The following is a 14,567-nucleotide window of genomic DNA, read 5'->3' on the forward strand; positions in this document are numbered from 1 at the left end:
AGAATTGCATACTGCTAGTCATCCTTTGTTTGACGGGTGTTCGCACTCTCATTTGTCTGTTGCTGTTAGATTATTAAGTATTAAATCTGACTGAAATATTGCTGAAGGAGGAATAGACTCAATGATAGACCTTATTAAAAAGTTAGTTGACCCCGGCTTGGAGGTTCCTGATTGTTTCTATAAGGCAAAAAGATTGGTGTCAAAGTTAGGTCTCTCATCGGTTAGAATTGATTGTTGTGAAAATGGATGCATGTTATACTTTAAGGAAGATGCTAAGCTAGAGTTCTGTAAGTTTTGTCAGCACTCTCGATATAAGCATGGTTCTACTGGAAATAAAATTGCTATTAAAGAGATGCATTATTTACCTTTTATACCAAGGTTGAAGAGGTTGTATGCTTTAAACAGCTCAGCTCCTCATATGAGATGGCATAGTGAAAATAGAAGGCCCACTGGTGTTATGTGTCATCCATCTGATGGAGAGGCTTGGAAGCATTTTGATGCGATTTATCTAGATTTTGTAGCTGAGCCACGAAATATTCGATTGGGATTATGTGCGGATGAGTTCTCTCCTTTTTCAGTTGGTAGTGCGCCATATTCATGTTGGCCTGTATTTATCACTCTTTATAATGTTTCTCTTGAACTATTGATGACTAGTCCCTATATATTTATGAATTGTGTTATTCCTGGCCTGCGTAATCCAAAAAACAAAATAGATGTCTACTTTCAACCTTTGATTGATGAACTTCAAATTTGATGGCATGAGGAGGATGAAACTTGAGACATCTCTCTTAAATAGAATTTCAATCTTTGTGCATATCTAATGTGGACTGTTAATGATTTTCCTAATTATGGAAAGTTGTCTGGGTGGATGACAGCTGGAAAGCTGGCTTGTCCATGCTGCATGGATAAAATAAAATCTTTCACATTGAGACATGGCAGGAAAAATTCATGGTTTGATTGTCATCGTTGTTTCTCGCCACCTGATCTTGAATTTAGGAGACTCAAGAATGTATTCAGAAGGAATAAAAGGGAACATGATGGTCCACCTCCAAGGCTGTCTGGTCATGACGTCTGGGAAATAGTTCAGGATTTGACGTCTGGGAACAGGCTTGATGGATATGGCGTTTTGCATAACTGGACTAAGCAAAGTATATTTTGGGAGTTAGAATATTGGCCAGATAATTTACTGCCAAATAATGTTGATGTCATGCATACTGAGAAGAACTATTTTGACAACTTGTTCAACACAGTTATGGATGTCACCAGCAAAACAAATGATAATCCTAAGGCCAGACTTGACTTATCAGAATATTGCAACCACAGAGAATTACACTTACAGCAGGGGCCCAACGACAATGTTCTTAAGTCCAAGGTTAGTTTTACATTCAAGTTAGACCAAAAACGTTAAATATGTGAGTGGGTTTAAAGTTTGAAGATGCCCCATGGATATGCCTCAACTTTGGAAAGAGGGTTGATATGAAAAAAGAAATCTTGCATGGAATGAAAAGCCATGATTGTCATGTTTTCATGGAACAATTACTTTCAATTGCTTTTATTGGTTTACCTGAAAACATATGGAAACCAATAGCAGAGATCAGTTTGTTCTTCAAAGACTTATGTTCCACCACATTAAAAGAAGAAAATCTAGCACGAATGGAAAGTAATATTGTTGTTATCACCAACAAGCTGGAGAAGATTTTCCCACCAGCGTTCTTGATGTGATGGAACATCTTCCCATTCACCTTGTGCATAAAGCTCGGCTAGGCGGTCCAGTTCAAACTAGGTGGATGTATCTATTCGAACGGTAAGCATTTGCAACATATTTAAATTCATACATATCTTTTTTAAATATAATAAACATCTAACCTTAAGATTGTATGGGGCAATTGAAAAATTGAAAAGGGGTCCCAAAAATAAATATAGGGTTGAAGACTCTATAGTTGAGGCATATCTTACGAGAGAAACTTTTCAATTTTGTTCATACTACTTTCGTGATGAAGTTGCTTGTTCAAGAAACCGACCGAATCGTCATCAGGACGAAGTGAATAAGCCTCATTTGCAACCGATATCAATTTTCAATCAATCTGACTGTAAAGCTAAAAAGACCATACCTCGATGGATCACTCTCACCGCAAATCAGCAACTTTGTATGTCATGCTGAATTGCCCGAAAATTGAGCCCTTTCTGAAGTAAGGAGATTAAAATTTTAATATATCTTATTTTTTACTCATTCCCTTAAAGAAACTAATTGTGTTTCCCATGTTGGATGTTCAGTTCATTTAAGACAATTCCATGAAAATCAAGTGTAAGCATCCTTTGCAACATGGTTTAAAAATGAGGTTCGTAAGTGTATTAATATTTCTACAAAGTTTAAACATTTACACATTCCTCAACTAAAATATATATATGTATAATATTTTTAGGTACACCATTCACCAAATGCGGAAGAAGAGACTGAGTGGGTAGGAGACGAGGAAACCTCCGAAGAGGGTGAATGGTTTAGTGGAGAGTTTTCAGAAGAGGAGGATTAGTTGTGTAAGTTTTATTTATTATGTATTGATGTCTTTATGCTTTGTACTATATATTTACCTTTATGTTTCTTGTTTAAGATTGATATGTAATATACTGTATAAGTCTATTTTTTACACTTTTCCATGATTTATATAGTAACAAAAGTTTTTTTTTCTATATGTCGTGTTGTTGGAGCGATTTGAAATGTGAATTAGTAACTTGAAATTATTTACATGAAATGTTTTCTTATACATTAATGTTGTAGGAACTAACTCCTTGTTAACTTAACATATTTTAGATGTCAGACAGAGGTGACAAAGGTAAAGGAAAAGTTGATACTACGAAACCAAAAAAGAATAGACAACCTCTGTCTTTTAGATGACTGACAGGTAGTCATATATTTGAGGATCGATTTTCTGACGCGACAGCACAACCCTCATATTCTAGGTCGTCTGAGGATTCGATACCTATTCCTACGCATGTGGGGCCACTACATGGGTCTAAACTGACTCATTCTTCTCCTATGGTCGTGCCACCGCCAGCACAGTACTATCGAACAGTCGCTGGCCCCTTCAGACATCTACCATCATCGATACCCTCCTGCAGCAGTCACGCAGCTTCGCACAGTGATTCAGTTGGATCTATTGGGTTGTCAGATCTTCAGCTTGGAGGCACTCCATCTGGTCCTTCAAATCCGCCCACGCCAATGCATCCACCATCACTTACTAGGCAGCTAGGAGACAGATATGATTCTGGGAGGATTTATCTTATTCCAGTTGCGAGAGGGTAAGATTTCTAAATATAATAATGTTACTCATTTTTTCATTACTATATTATTATGCTCTATGAAATTACTGTTTGATCTTGTATTGTAGGTTTAGGCCGGATGCTGGAGTTGGATAAAAGGCGCGAATATGCATTACTCAGCATTTCAACGGCTACTGGACCAGCTGACAAAAGGTTTCAGAACTTGACAGGGATAGAATGTTTGAAGAATTTAAGATAAGGATTTAACTTATCGACTACTTATTAATACTTTGTTAGAATAAAAGATTGAATATTATATTTTTGTTGTAGAAATTTTGCTGGTGGGATGATGCAAATGCATTTCTTATAAAGAAGAACTTTTTCATAAGATATAGATCCAGATTTAACGATCTCTTGGATTATGCCTGAAAGAAATTGGTAAAACCTAAGTGGATTCTTGCAGCCGCATGACAACTGTATCTTCGCCATTGGAGTAGCACAAAATATCAATTGTTGAGTGAAAAAGGAAAGAGAATGTGGGCATCACTCAAGGGTGGCTCCCTACATATTGCGGGTGCCAGAAGTACTCTTGCTGTGAAGGAAAAAATGGTATGTAACTTTTACAGTTTTAATTATTTGTTTCTATTTAAATTTTTTTTTATTTGAACGTTGATAATTTTTTCATATGCAGGAAAAAGAAAAGGGTAGGGAAATACCAACTGATGAACTATTCGAGCAGACTCATCTAAAAAAAAAACGAACCCGACTGATGAAAATGTATGGGTTGAAGCTCGTGCAAAAGCTGTCCACGTAAGAAGAAAATTTTGAATTTATGAATCTTTTTCTCAAAGTTGATATTATTCAATTATAACTACTTTAATATTTTTTGACTTTTAGTATTAACTTTACTTTGAATATGAGACGAATATACACGTTTTGTTGGTGAGTATCGTAGTAGTCAGCCTCCTGAAAATCAGGGTGACCCAATACCACAACATGTACAAGAGGAGTTATGGACAAAAGCTGCGAGTCTTGCAAATAGAGGCCATTTCTACGGATACCACACAAAATTTTTTGGTGATAATATTAGGCATTCGTCTGACGCTGAATACTCTAGCTCTTTAGTTGATAAAATAACCATTGGAAGACTACAAAATATGGTTTCTCAATTCACTGAAGAGCTTGTTGACAAGAGAGAGATTTGCTGAACAGAGAGAGAGGCAGAAGAAGACGGAGAAGGCAACAACATCACAAATCAAGCTGCTGCAGCAGCAGTTTAGCTCTTTCATTCAGACTGTAGGGGTTATTCCTCCATGTCTTGGTGATACAGTTCGGACTGCAAAAGGTCTAGGCCCCCTGGATGATTTCAGCATGGATGATGATATGAAAGACGAGGACGAATTCGTTGATGATGACTTTTATTTTTTTTATTTTTGGTTCTACTTTGAATTTAGACATTTTGTTGTTTGAAACTATTGTTGTAGTTTTTTCATCCTAACTTTTGTTGGACATTTTGTATGTGTTGTACACTCTAAAAACTGTTTACATTTGGTTGTTGTTGTTGCTGCATTTGATTTGGTTACTGTTGTATTGGATTGTTGTTGTTACATGATGTATTTGGGTTTTGATTTTTATTTTTTAAAAAGTTTTTCAGAAAAATCAACCACAAGTAGTCGGTTTTGATTTTTTTTCCAGAAAACTGACCACAAGTTGTCGGTTTAATATTAAATTTAATTAATTAATTTAATAGCAAACCGACCACAAGTGGTCGGTTTTCTAATAAATAAATTAATTAATTTATTAAAAAACCTACCGCTTGTGGTCGGTTTTCTATTAAATTAATTAATTTATTAAAAAACCGATCACAAGTGGCTGGTTTAATATTAAAATTAATTAATTAATTTAATAAAAAACCGACCACTTGTGGTCGATTTTTTTTCCTAAAATTATTTTTTCCAATTTTAATAAAATAATATGAATTTTATAAATATATATATATATTTTTAAAAAACCAACCACTTGTGGTCGGTTTTTAAAAAACTACCACTACTTTACCGATCACACATTTTGGTCGGTTTTGTGGTCGGAAATTGAGGGAAACCGACCACATATGGTCGAGTTTTATGGTCGGTTTTCCCCCTTTTTTTTAGTAGTGTATATTTATACCGGTTCGGATCACCAATGTGAAATCTAATCCAATTAATTGGGTTACAAGGTTTTCTTTAGAGCCTAATGAATTGCTTATGCAGATAGTATCGTGGTGATGAAACTTGAAGAATTCTTCAGGTCTGGATGATTCAAGATATATTATCTTTTGTGGTCGCAACCACTACTTGAATAACTTTCTAATCTCTCTTTTTCTTTTCTTATCACTATTAGGGTATACTAAATACAATATTTCTTTTAAGATGAAATAGTGAATAGTATTCTTGCTCAAGTGAAATTGCGCATCTTTTTTCTTCGATCCTGATCTTCTTTTATGCTGCTTGATTGCTTCATGATCGTTGCTCTTGGTTGATTTGATTGATTTGAGAATCAATTCTTTTTCTTGAATGCTTCAGAGGATCTTAGTTTTTTGCTGAGATTGATCTGATGAATCAATCCTTCAATCAAGGGCATATTGATTTGTCTTGATTGAGTTTTCCTATCTAACTTTTTTTCTTTGTGCATGCATTGATCTTCCTTGTATTTCCTTCAATTACAGGAGGGTTGATTTTCCTTAGCTTATTTGCCCTTTTTTCTTGTACTTATTTTTGTTCTTCGGGTCTTCCATTATTTCATTCATGTAAGCTTTCCTTGATTCTGGGCAACGATTTGAAGCTTTATTCTTTCTTGTTTGTATTTATTGTAAAGATGATCTTCCCTTCTATATTTGTAATGCTGCTTTTCTTTTTATTTCTCATGTACAGTTAGCATTAAGTTAGTGAATCATTAAAAATTATTGGGTAAGTTAAGGGCCAAAAAATATGATATACCACCTTGAACTAACTTTTTTTTTTCTTTCTGAACCTTGTCACACATCTCAGATGTGATACTAATTTGGAAAGTCCACCAATATAAGATTTTTCGCTACTTTGTGTCTTTATATTGTCCGATGTCTGGGTCAGCCCTGAATTGGAAGGATCGAACCTTTATGAGACGAATTTGGCCTGGATCGGTCTGATTGACAAGAATATAGTCTCATTTCCAAATGTAACCAAATTATTATACATATAAGTGTTAACTAGAAGGAATTGCGATGAAATGATGAACGAAAATTAGGGTTCATCTTGAGTTTGAAAGAACATTATCTACAAAAAATGAAGATGAATCAATCAATTACAACGGAGCTAACTAATACCAAACAATGGACCCGGCTACACATAAATTTACAAGTGGGCCTAAATGATCTAATAAGTCCATTTTAACAGTAAGTGGAATAGCTTTGCAGCAACATTTGATGAACAATAAAAGGAGTGGCAGGGTAGATATATATTAGGGATAGTTACGGCCATAAACACTTTGGTCAATTAATTTACAAATTTATAGAGATATGTGAATACTTTTACTATATATACATAATATACAAAAGATATTCACTGAAAGTGTATGTTATATTTGTGTATTTCAGTCACATTGATAAACTAGTTGGTTGAACTGTATATATCTGCGACTTTTCCCTATTAACGGAAGTCACAGCTTGCTTGTATGGCCTTTCGAAGTTGCAACCGACTCTTTTTTCTTTTATGATAAGGAGATCCATGCAGTACTACACTCTTTCTTTCCTCATCATGTGATTTACTGTTTGGAATATTTGATAAGAATTTATTCCAATAATCCAGCTAATAGCTAAAGCAAAGTCAATTTTAAAGTTGGAGAGTTATCTAGATACCTCTTTTGGTACAATTCTTTCTTGGTACGGATAATATTTATGGACTTCATGCAACGTATATGTTTTAGGATATATTGTCACAATTCAATTTCATGTCATGTATTATTGTTTGAGCTCAACAAGTCTTAGAGTTCCGTCTCTTGAGTTATGTTATCATCGAGTGCAAAATACGTTTATCATGTGAACTTATATTATGTTAAAAGAGGCATATATATAGTCATTGAAACTTTGTCTCTGGCTAGTAAGCACGTCAATTTTGAGAGTTTAGACACCTAAAATTAGTTTCTACTTGCAATTAAACACTCCAACTTATCTCATTTGTGTTTGTGGACACCCGAGGTGGACACAACATATATATTTTGAAGGTATCTAAAGAATTATTTTGTAAGTTGAAGTATTCACATAACACAGTATAGATGAGTTGAACTTACTCAAAATGATAATTTAACTAGCTAGCAAAGCAGGAACCAGAAGTTACTTACCAGCTGATGTCAAATTCAAAATGTATGTTTATGTATTGGGTCTTTACAAAACTCTTCACATTCACTCCTATTTCAATGTGAAATTCACCTAATAAATGTTGTCTTTCTCTTTAATTCGCTCTTATCACCTTACCCTTCGTCATGATCATCACCGATATATCAGCTTGCATTATCCCAGGAAAATACTCTCAAATATACCTAAATTTTGATGAAATTTGCTGTAACACGTCTTAATTTTGCGGGAGGTTTTATGACCCCTAGAACTTTGCGGAAGTCCTATGACTCCCTGGATTATTTATTAGCGTATTTTATTGATATTTTTTTTGCACTATTTTTTTTTTAATTTTTTTTTTTTAGCATTTTTATTTTTTATTAACTTATAAATGTCACTAAAATACACTAATAAATAGTTAGGGGGTCATAGGACCCCACAAAATTCAGGTGTGTTACAACAAATTTGTTAAAATTTAAATATACTTGAGACTATTTTCCCCATTATGCCAAATCAAAATTAAGATGCGTTGTATGGCATTGAAAAGAATAAGATAATATTGGATTTTAGTTCGAGAAGATAACTAATTTGACTCGTTAAGAGAAAAAAGAAGAAGAAGATCTTTATACAATCCCTATAGCTAGCGTATTCGTTTTCAACTTTCACGAGTGAACCTCATTATATTTTCTAGACAAATTAATTAAGCATGTAAAAACTCTTTTCAATTAAAGGTGGCAGTGAGACTTGAATCCGAAATACTTCCTCCGTCTCAGATTACTCATCCCAAATTTTCTAATTTGATTTTCCATTGTACTTGTTCTTTTTTATTAATCAAGAAGAAACAATTTTTTTTTCCATGTTTTACCCTTTGCATTAATTACTTCTCCTTTAAATTAAAATATAAACATTATTTAATAGGGGCACTATGACAAACTAGCCATGTTATTAATTATTTTTCTTAATTAATGTGTTATCTCAATTTGGAATGAGTAATTTGGTACGAAGAAAGTATCTATTTGCTCGTACATTGATTATCTCATCTAAAAAGAAAGTATTTTAATTTAATTTATAGGATACGATCCTTTGACAATATATGCTCAAGGAATAATTTGCATATCCACCGTCTTGTCCTTTTTCCAATCCTTTAATATTTTGTCCTTTCTCAACAATCCCACCACTTTAGACGTATATTTACCCTCCTACAACTTCATGTTTCTCGTAACAATTGTCAAGCTAACACTTCTTTTCTTCACTTACACATCTTCACAAAAAAAAAAAAAAAAAAAACTTGCTATATATAGCCTACAGTAAAAACCATATAACTTCTCTTAACCAAGATCTAAGTTAATTAACATGGATATGGTGATGAAGTTGGGAGCAGAAAGTTCAGTGGTGATTCTAACCAAGAGCACTTGTTGCATCTCTCATAGCATCGAAACCCTAATTCGCGGTTATGGAGCAAACCCTACAGTTTACGAGCTCGATAAGCTTACAAATGGGAAGGAAATGGAGAAGGCATTGGTTGAACTACTAGGGAGTAAATCAAGTGTGCCAGCAGTGTTCATTGGAGAAGAGTTTGTTGGTGGTTCTAATGAGATTATTAATGTCAGAGGCAAGCTCAAACAATTGCTTCTAAAGGCTAATTCTATTTGGATATAATCGTGTAATAAGATCAATTAACTAGCTGGCAAAACAGTGGCAGGACCAGAATTTCTGGAATTGATTCAAAGGCTAATGCTATTTGGATATATGATATGTAGATTGTAGATTATAAATATCGGAATTTATTATCTAGCTAGCAAGTTTATATTTACAAATCTTCCCTATTTTGATGTACTAATTATAATAATAATGCAATGCCAAGAGTACATAAAAATAATTCATATAAGTTTTTATCTTAGTAGCTTCTATTATTTTTGCATTACTAATATATTTGTCTAATGTATATCTGCAAAATTTATTGGTTCATTAAACTAGTCCAATCCTTGTATGTTCAACATGTTCTTATTTTCTTCTATGTATTCCGGCCGAGGGCTTGAAAGACTACTTTCTCAATGGGACCTATCAAGTGTACAGTCTGCGGATCCCACGCCATTTGCGGTGTCAAGCTCACATTTTCTGCCTCTTTCTTGAAAAGAAACTAGGCCCGACTATGTTGCTTAGGCTCTTTAAACATATCGTTGGATGTGTGTTGGATTCTTCAAAATTAGTGCATTATGAAGGATTCGACACGGATGCAGCCATATTTTTGGAGATTTCGAGCAACTTAGATGCCCGATAAGAAATGAATAAAGACTCATCTTCTTTTATATCATATATGTAAGAAGAATCAAATGATGGTTTATGAGGTGGGAGAATCTTAACCGAATGTCCTAAGCTCGCGGTGACAATGTTATGTCTCTGGAGAGTATTCCCACAAGAGTTATTAGCGATTTGAACCTACGATCTCCATCTGCATACTCTGACTCTAATATTATGTTGAAGTATGTAATCATCTCACTTAAAACTTAAATTATTAGAGAGACTGCATATATACTCTATTTATTTAATCATATTTTCAATATATAAATACATGATTGGGATAAGATCCAACCATGTGTATCTCCATGATTGTTTGATTTATTATACCAACTTAAAAAGGCTTTTCACATTTTATTGAGTTCAACTTCTATACCTTTATTAGGTTAAAAAATTATGTTTAAATAAATAAATTACTTAAGAATTAGTTACAGACAAGGTGAAAATGATAGATTTTATATCTCTATCTATATTATATTATAAGTGTAAAAGTTCTTAGAAAAGTTTTTTGAATTTTTTTACCCTTTATTAAAAGTTTTCGCAATAAATAAAATTGTTTTTCACTTTTTTTCTTCAAATAGTTATTTAATTATTTTTATAAAACCGATTCAAAAAATATATGGACAGAAGTGATAAATTAAGAAGTTCTACAATTTATGGTAAGGAAAACATATATATTAAGGAGTGTAGTAAAAACTTAGGACATGAGAAGAATATTGGTCTAAGAAAAGTTGTTTAAACTTTTTGTCCTTCAGTAAAAGTCTCTGCAAAAAATAAAATTATTTTTTCACCTTTTTCTTCTTCAAATTGTTAATTAATTATCTTTATAAAATTGATTCCTAAAATATATGAGTAGAAGTGATAAAATTACGAAGTTCTACAATATATGGTAAGAGGAACATAAATGGTAAGGAGTGTAGTAAAACATTAGAACTACTAAAATACACGAAAAGAATATGGTTCTTATAAAAGTTGTTTGAATTTTTTGTCCTTCATTAAAAATCTTCGGAATAGATAAAATTGTCTTTCACTGTTTTTCTTCAAATAGTTATTTAATTATCTTTATAAAATTGATTCATAAAATATATGAGCAGAAATAATAAAATTAAGAAGTTCTATAATATATGTTAAGAGGAACAAATGGTAAGCAGTGTAATAAAAAATTAGAACTCCTAAAACACATGCGAAGAATATTGATAAATTGATCTTTTAATAAATCTAAAATATATGTCTATGTTATGAAATAACTAAGAATAAAGAAGAAGAATAATAAATAGAGAGAGAAGGGACTTCTTTATTTCTCTTGAGGGATTCTTGATAAATCTTATCTATATTCTTGATATACATTTTATAACGTGTTATAAAATATAAAGTAAGAACAAGAAAATATAAAGTAAGAACAAGAACAAATAGAAAGAATAGAGAGTAATTTTTATTTCTCATTCTTGAGGATGATTTACAATGAAGAAAGCCCTTCTATTTATAGGGGAAATTTACTCCTAGTTTCTGACTAAAAGAAAGATACTTTAAATCCTGATAGATATCAACTAGATCTTGATAGATCTTATCTATATTCTTGATAGACATTCACTATAATGTAAATACATTCATAACACTCCCCCTTGAATGTCTAATTGATAGATAATGTGCCTCATTAAAACTTTACTAGAAAAAAACCCAGTGAAATAAAAAATCTAGTGAAGGAAAAAGAGTACACATCTCTAACAATACACATATAGGATGTCTCATTAAAAACCTTACAAGGAAAACCCAGTGGGACAAAACCTTGAAAGGAAACAAGAGTACAACACACATTTGCTCCGCCTAATGAGAACATCCTTGACCATTGCATCCCGATCTTGTGCACCATCTTCTTGAAAGTTGTGATTGGAGGAGACTTGGTGAATAAATCAGCCACATTGTCACTTGAATGAATATGTTGCACGTTAATATCACCATTCTTTTGTAGCTCATGTATGTAGAAAAGCTTTGATAGAGTGTGCTTCTTTCTATCTCCTTTATGAATCCTCCTTTAAGATGTGCTATGCATGTTGTATTATCTCTGTATAAAATTATGGTTACATTGTTATATTTCAAATCATATTTTTCTCGAATGAGATGTATCATGGACCTCAACCATACACATTCTCAGTTCGCTTCATGAATAGCTATTATCTCAGCATGATTCGATGAAGTGGCTACGATAGACTGCTTTGTATATCTTCAAGATATTGCAGTACCACCGAACACATAGCCTATTTGAGATCGAGCTTTATGTAGGTCAGATAAGTACCCAACATCAACATGACCAATAAGATCGGGACCGCAAACTTGCTAACAAATTAACTAGAAAAAGGTTATATCAGACCTTGTAGTATTTGCAAGATACAGTAGTGCACCACTTGCACTAAGATATGGTACTTTATAACTAATCTAATTCGGTATATTTCTCATTTCAGCAAATAATCTATTTACTTTTGAAAACTCTCCAAGAGTTCCAATAATTTTCAAGCTATAAGCTTATACAATATAAGGATTATAAATAAGTTTTTTAGAAACTTTTATATGCTTTAAACATTTTGAATCCTTAAAAGTTCTCATATAAATTGTCAAGTGACAATATTCAACATTGAATGACATGATCTTCAAGTATTTGGACTGCAAATCAAATAAGTTTAGTGCTTATCAAGACGCATCCTTTCATGTCACTTAATAAATATTTCTACGTCAGCAGCTTAAATAAGCGTAGAATTCAGATCCTTGTATTCTTTCACAATATTGTGCCAATATTATATCAAAGATATCTTTGATGATATATTATTTCGTATCGGTTCATAGTGACATAACATTTTGAGATCTCATCACTTTATTATTTTCAGGTACCTGAACCTCTCATAAGGTTTCATGAAGTGTTATGTCATAGGATTTTCAAGAGCACATTGCCTTTTCATTATGATTATTTACTCCTTATTTTTCAAGAATTATTTTATTTGAAACCGATTAGTCTACCACACTTCATGCATGCAGAGACTTTGTCCTTTAGGGACACAAAATAAGAGTACTTGCAACTTAAATATGTGATGCTTTCGGCATTTGACTTGAATTATCTTTTAAATAAAGATCTGGTGATAATTTTCAACATATTACATAGCTGCTTATAATCTCCCTCTTATGTTAGGAAAACTTATATACATCCTTCATCTTATTTGGGGAATCCATCTTTGTGCATTATGGTATATTCATTAATCGTATACTGCATATCAAAATGATTAGATGGAATAGTTGGTTCTTGACTTTGAACCAATTAAGAGGGAAGAAATAATCATAAAAAAAATTTATTGGTCTAATGCATACAAGCTCTATTGTATGCAACATATCATATTTTGGACGAACACATGAAGTTTTTTTCTCATTAACAATGGTTTAACTATTTATCGAAGGCATTCAATGCCAGACCATCATCATCAAGATGTATTGTGTTTGATTACACAATCCGAAAGTTATGTTCTTAACTCAATTTTATTGAGCAAACAACTTTATGAATGTCAAACTGCAGGTTGACAATGAATGTGCATGTGATCATCTTATTGGTGCATCTTTTCTTGATATCACATGATAGGTGAACAGACCCTTATTCACCTTTTATACTTTTCAGATTTTAAGGGATCCAATCCAAAAATTAGTTGGTCCAACCAACTTATCATGAGAACAAACAACATTAAAGTTCATGAAGAATTTTTGAACACTTTAATATATGTTCAATACTCAGTATGCATATCTTTGGGATGTCGATAGTTCATGTAAATTTATGAACTTTTATTCTAGCAAACTCCAAGTTTACTTTAGTAAATTTTAGATTTACTATCACATGAATAAATTTTAGATTTTCTACTTCAAAAGTAAATTTTAAAATAACCCTTCTCAATTATTTTGCCTCTTTCGGAGGTGGATTGTGATTTCCTTACAACTACGAGCACATTCGAATTTATATACAGTAACATTTACCCCTAGGGTCTAGATCCGTATTTAGAATAATCGAAATTCTCATTCCCAGGAATGAAATATAATCATGCTTTAAGTGTGTCAAATTATGATAGCTATTACAAAAGCAAATTGAGGCATACATATGATTTATTACTACCACATTCAATTCAAGGAATAGAGCATATTTAATGGGACATGTTTCATAAATTTTCACCAAATACCCATTGTTTTGCCTTAGCCATCATAATATCATCAATATGGTGCATTGAGATTCAAACTCAATGTCTTATCCATATAAAGACGTCTTAGGCATAAATCAATGGGACTTGAACCCAACATATTATCACCCCTTTTGATAATATTATTATTCTTGAGGAATAAATTTAAAATATAAATGGTTCTAAATTAATTATTTTTCCTCAAATTCAACAATAATTTAATTATTAGTAGAAAAATACAAATAACATAACGAATTACTAACCTTGAAATAACCTAGATTTATAATCTCACCTTGCTTGGCAGAGTCTTGTGCTGATAGCGTGTTATAAAATAAGAAAGAATAGAGAAAAAGAAGAATAGAGAGAAATTGTTATTTCTCATTCTTGAGGATGATTTACAATGAAAGAAACCCTTCTATTTATAGGAGAAAGTTACTCATAGTTTCTGACTAAAAGATAGATAC

At 32.4% G+C, this 14,567-nt stretch overlaps 1 protein-coding gene across 1 annotated transcript; it reads left to right on the plus strand.

The window, feature by feature from the left end:
- Positions 1-8,645: 8,645 nt before the first annotated feature.
- Positions 8,646-9,500, plus strand: LOC107872590 (monothiol glutaredoxin-S1-like). The gene has a single exon (XM_016719234.2). It carries the CDS (start codon positions 8,957-8,959, stop codon positions 9,260-9,262), a length of 306 nt encoding a protein of 101 aa, XP_016574720.1. The 5' UTR covers positions 8,646-8,956; the 3' UTR covers positions 9,263-9,500.
- Positions 9,501-14,567: the final 5,067 nt, after the last annotated feature.

Source organism: Capsicum annuum, chromosome 5 (assembly GCF_002878395.1).
Source record: "Capsicum annuum cultivar UCD-10X-F1 chromosome 5, UCD10Xv1.1, whole genome shotgun sequence".
NCBI lineage: Eukaryota > Viridiplantae > Streptophyta > Magnoliopsida > Solanales > Solanaceae > Capsicum > Capsicum annuum.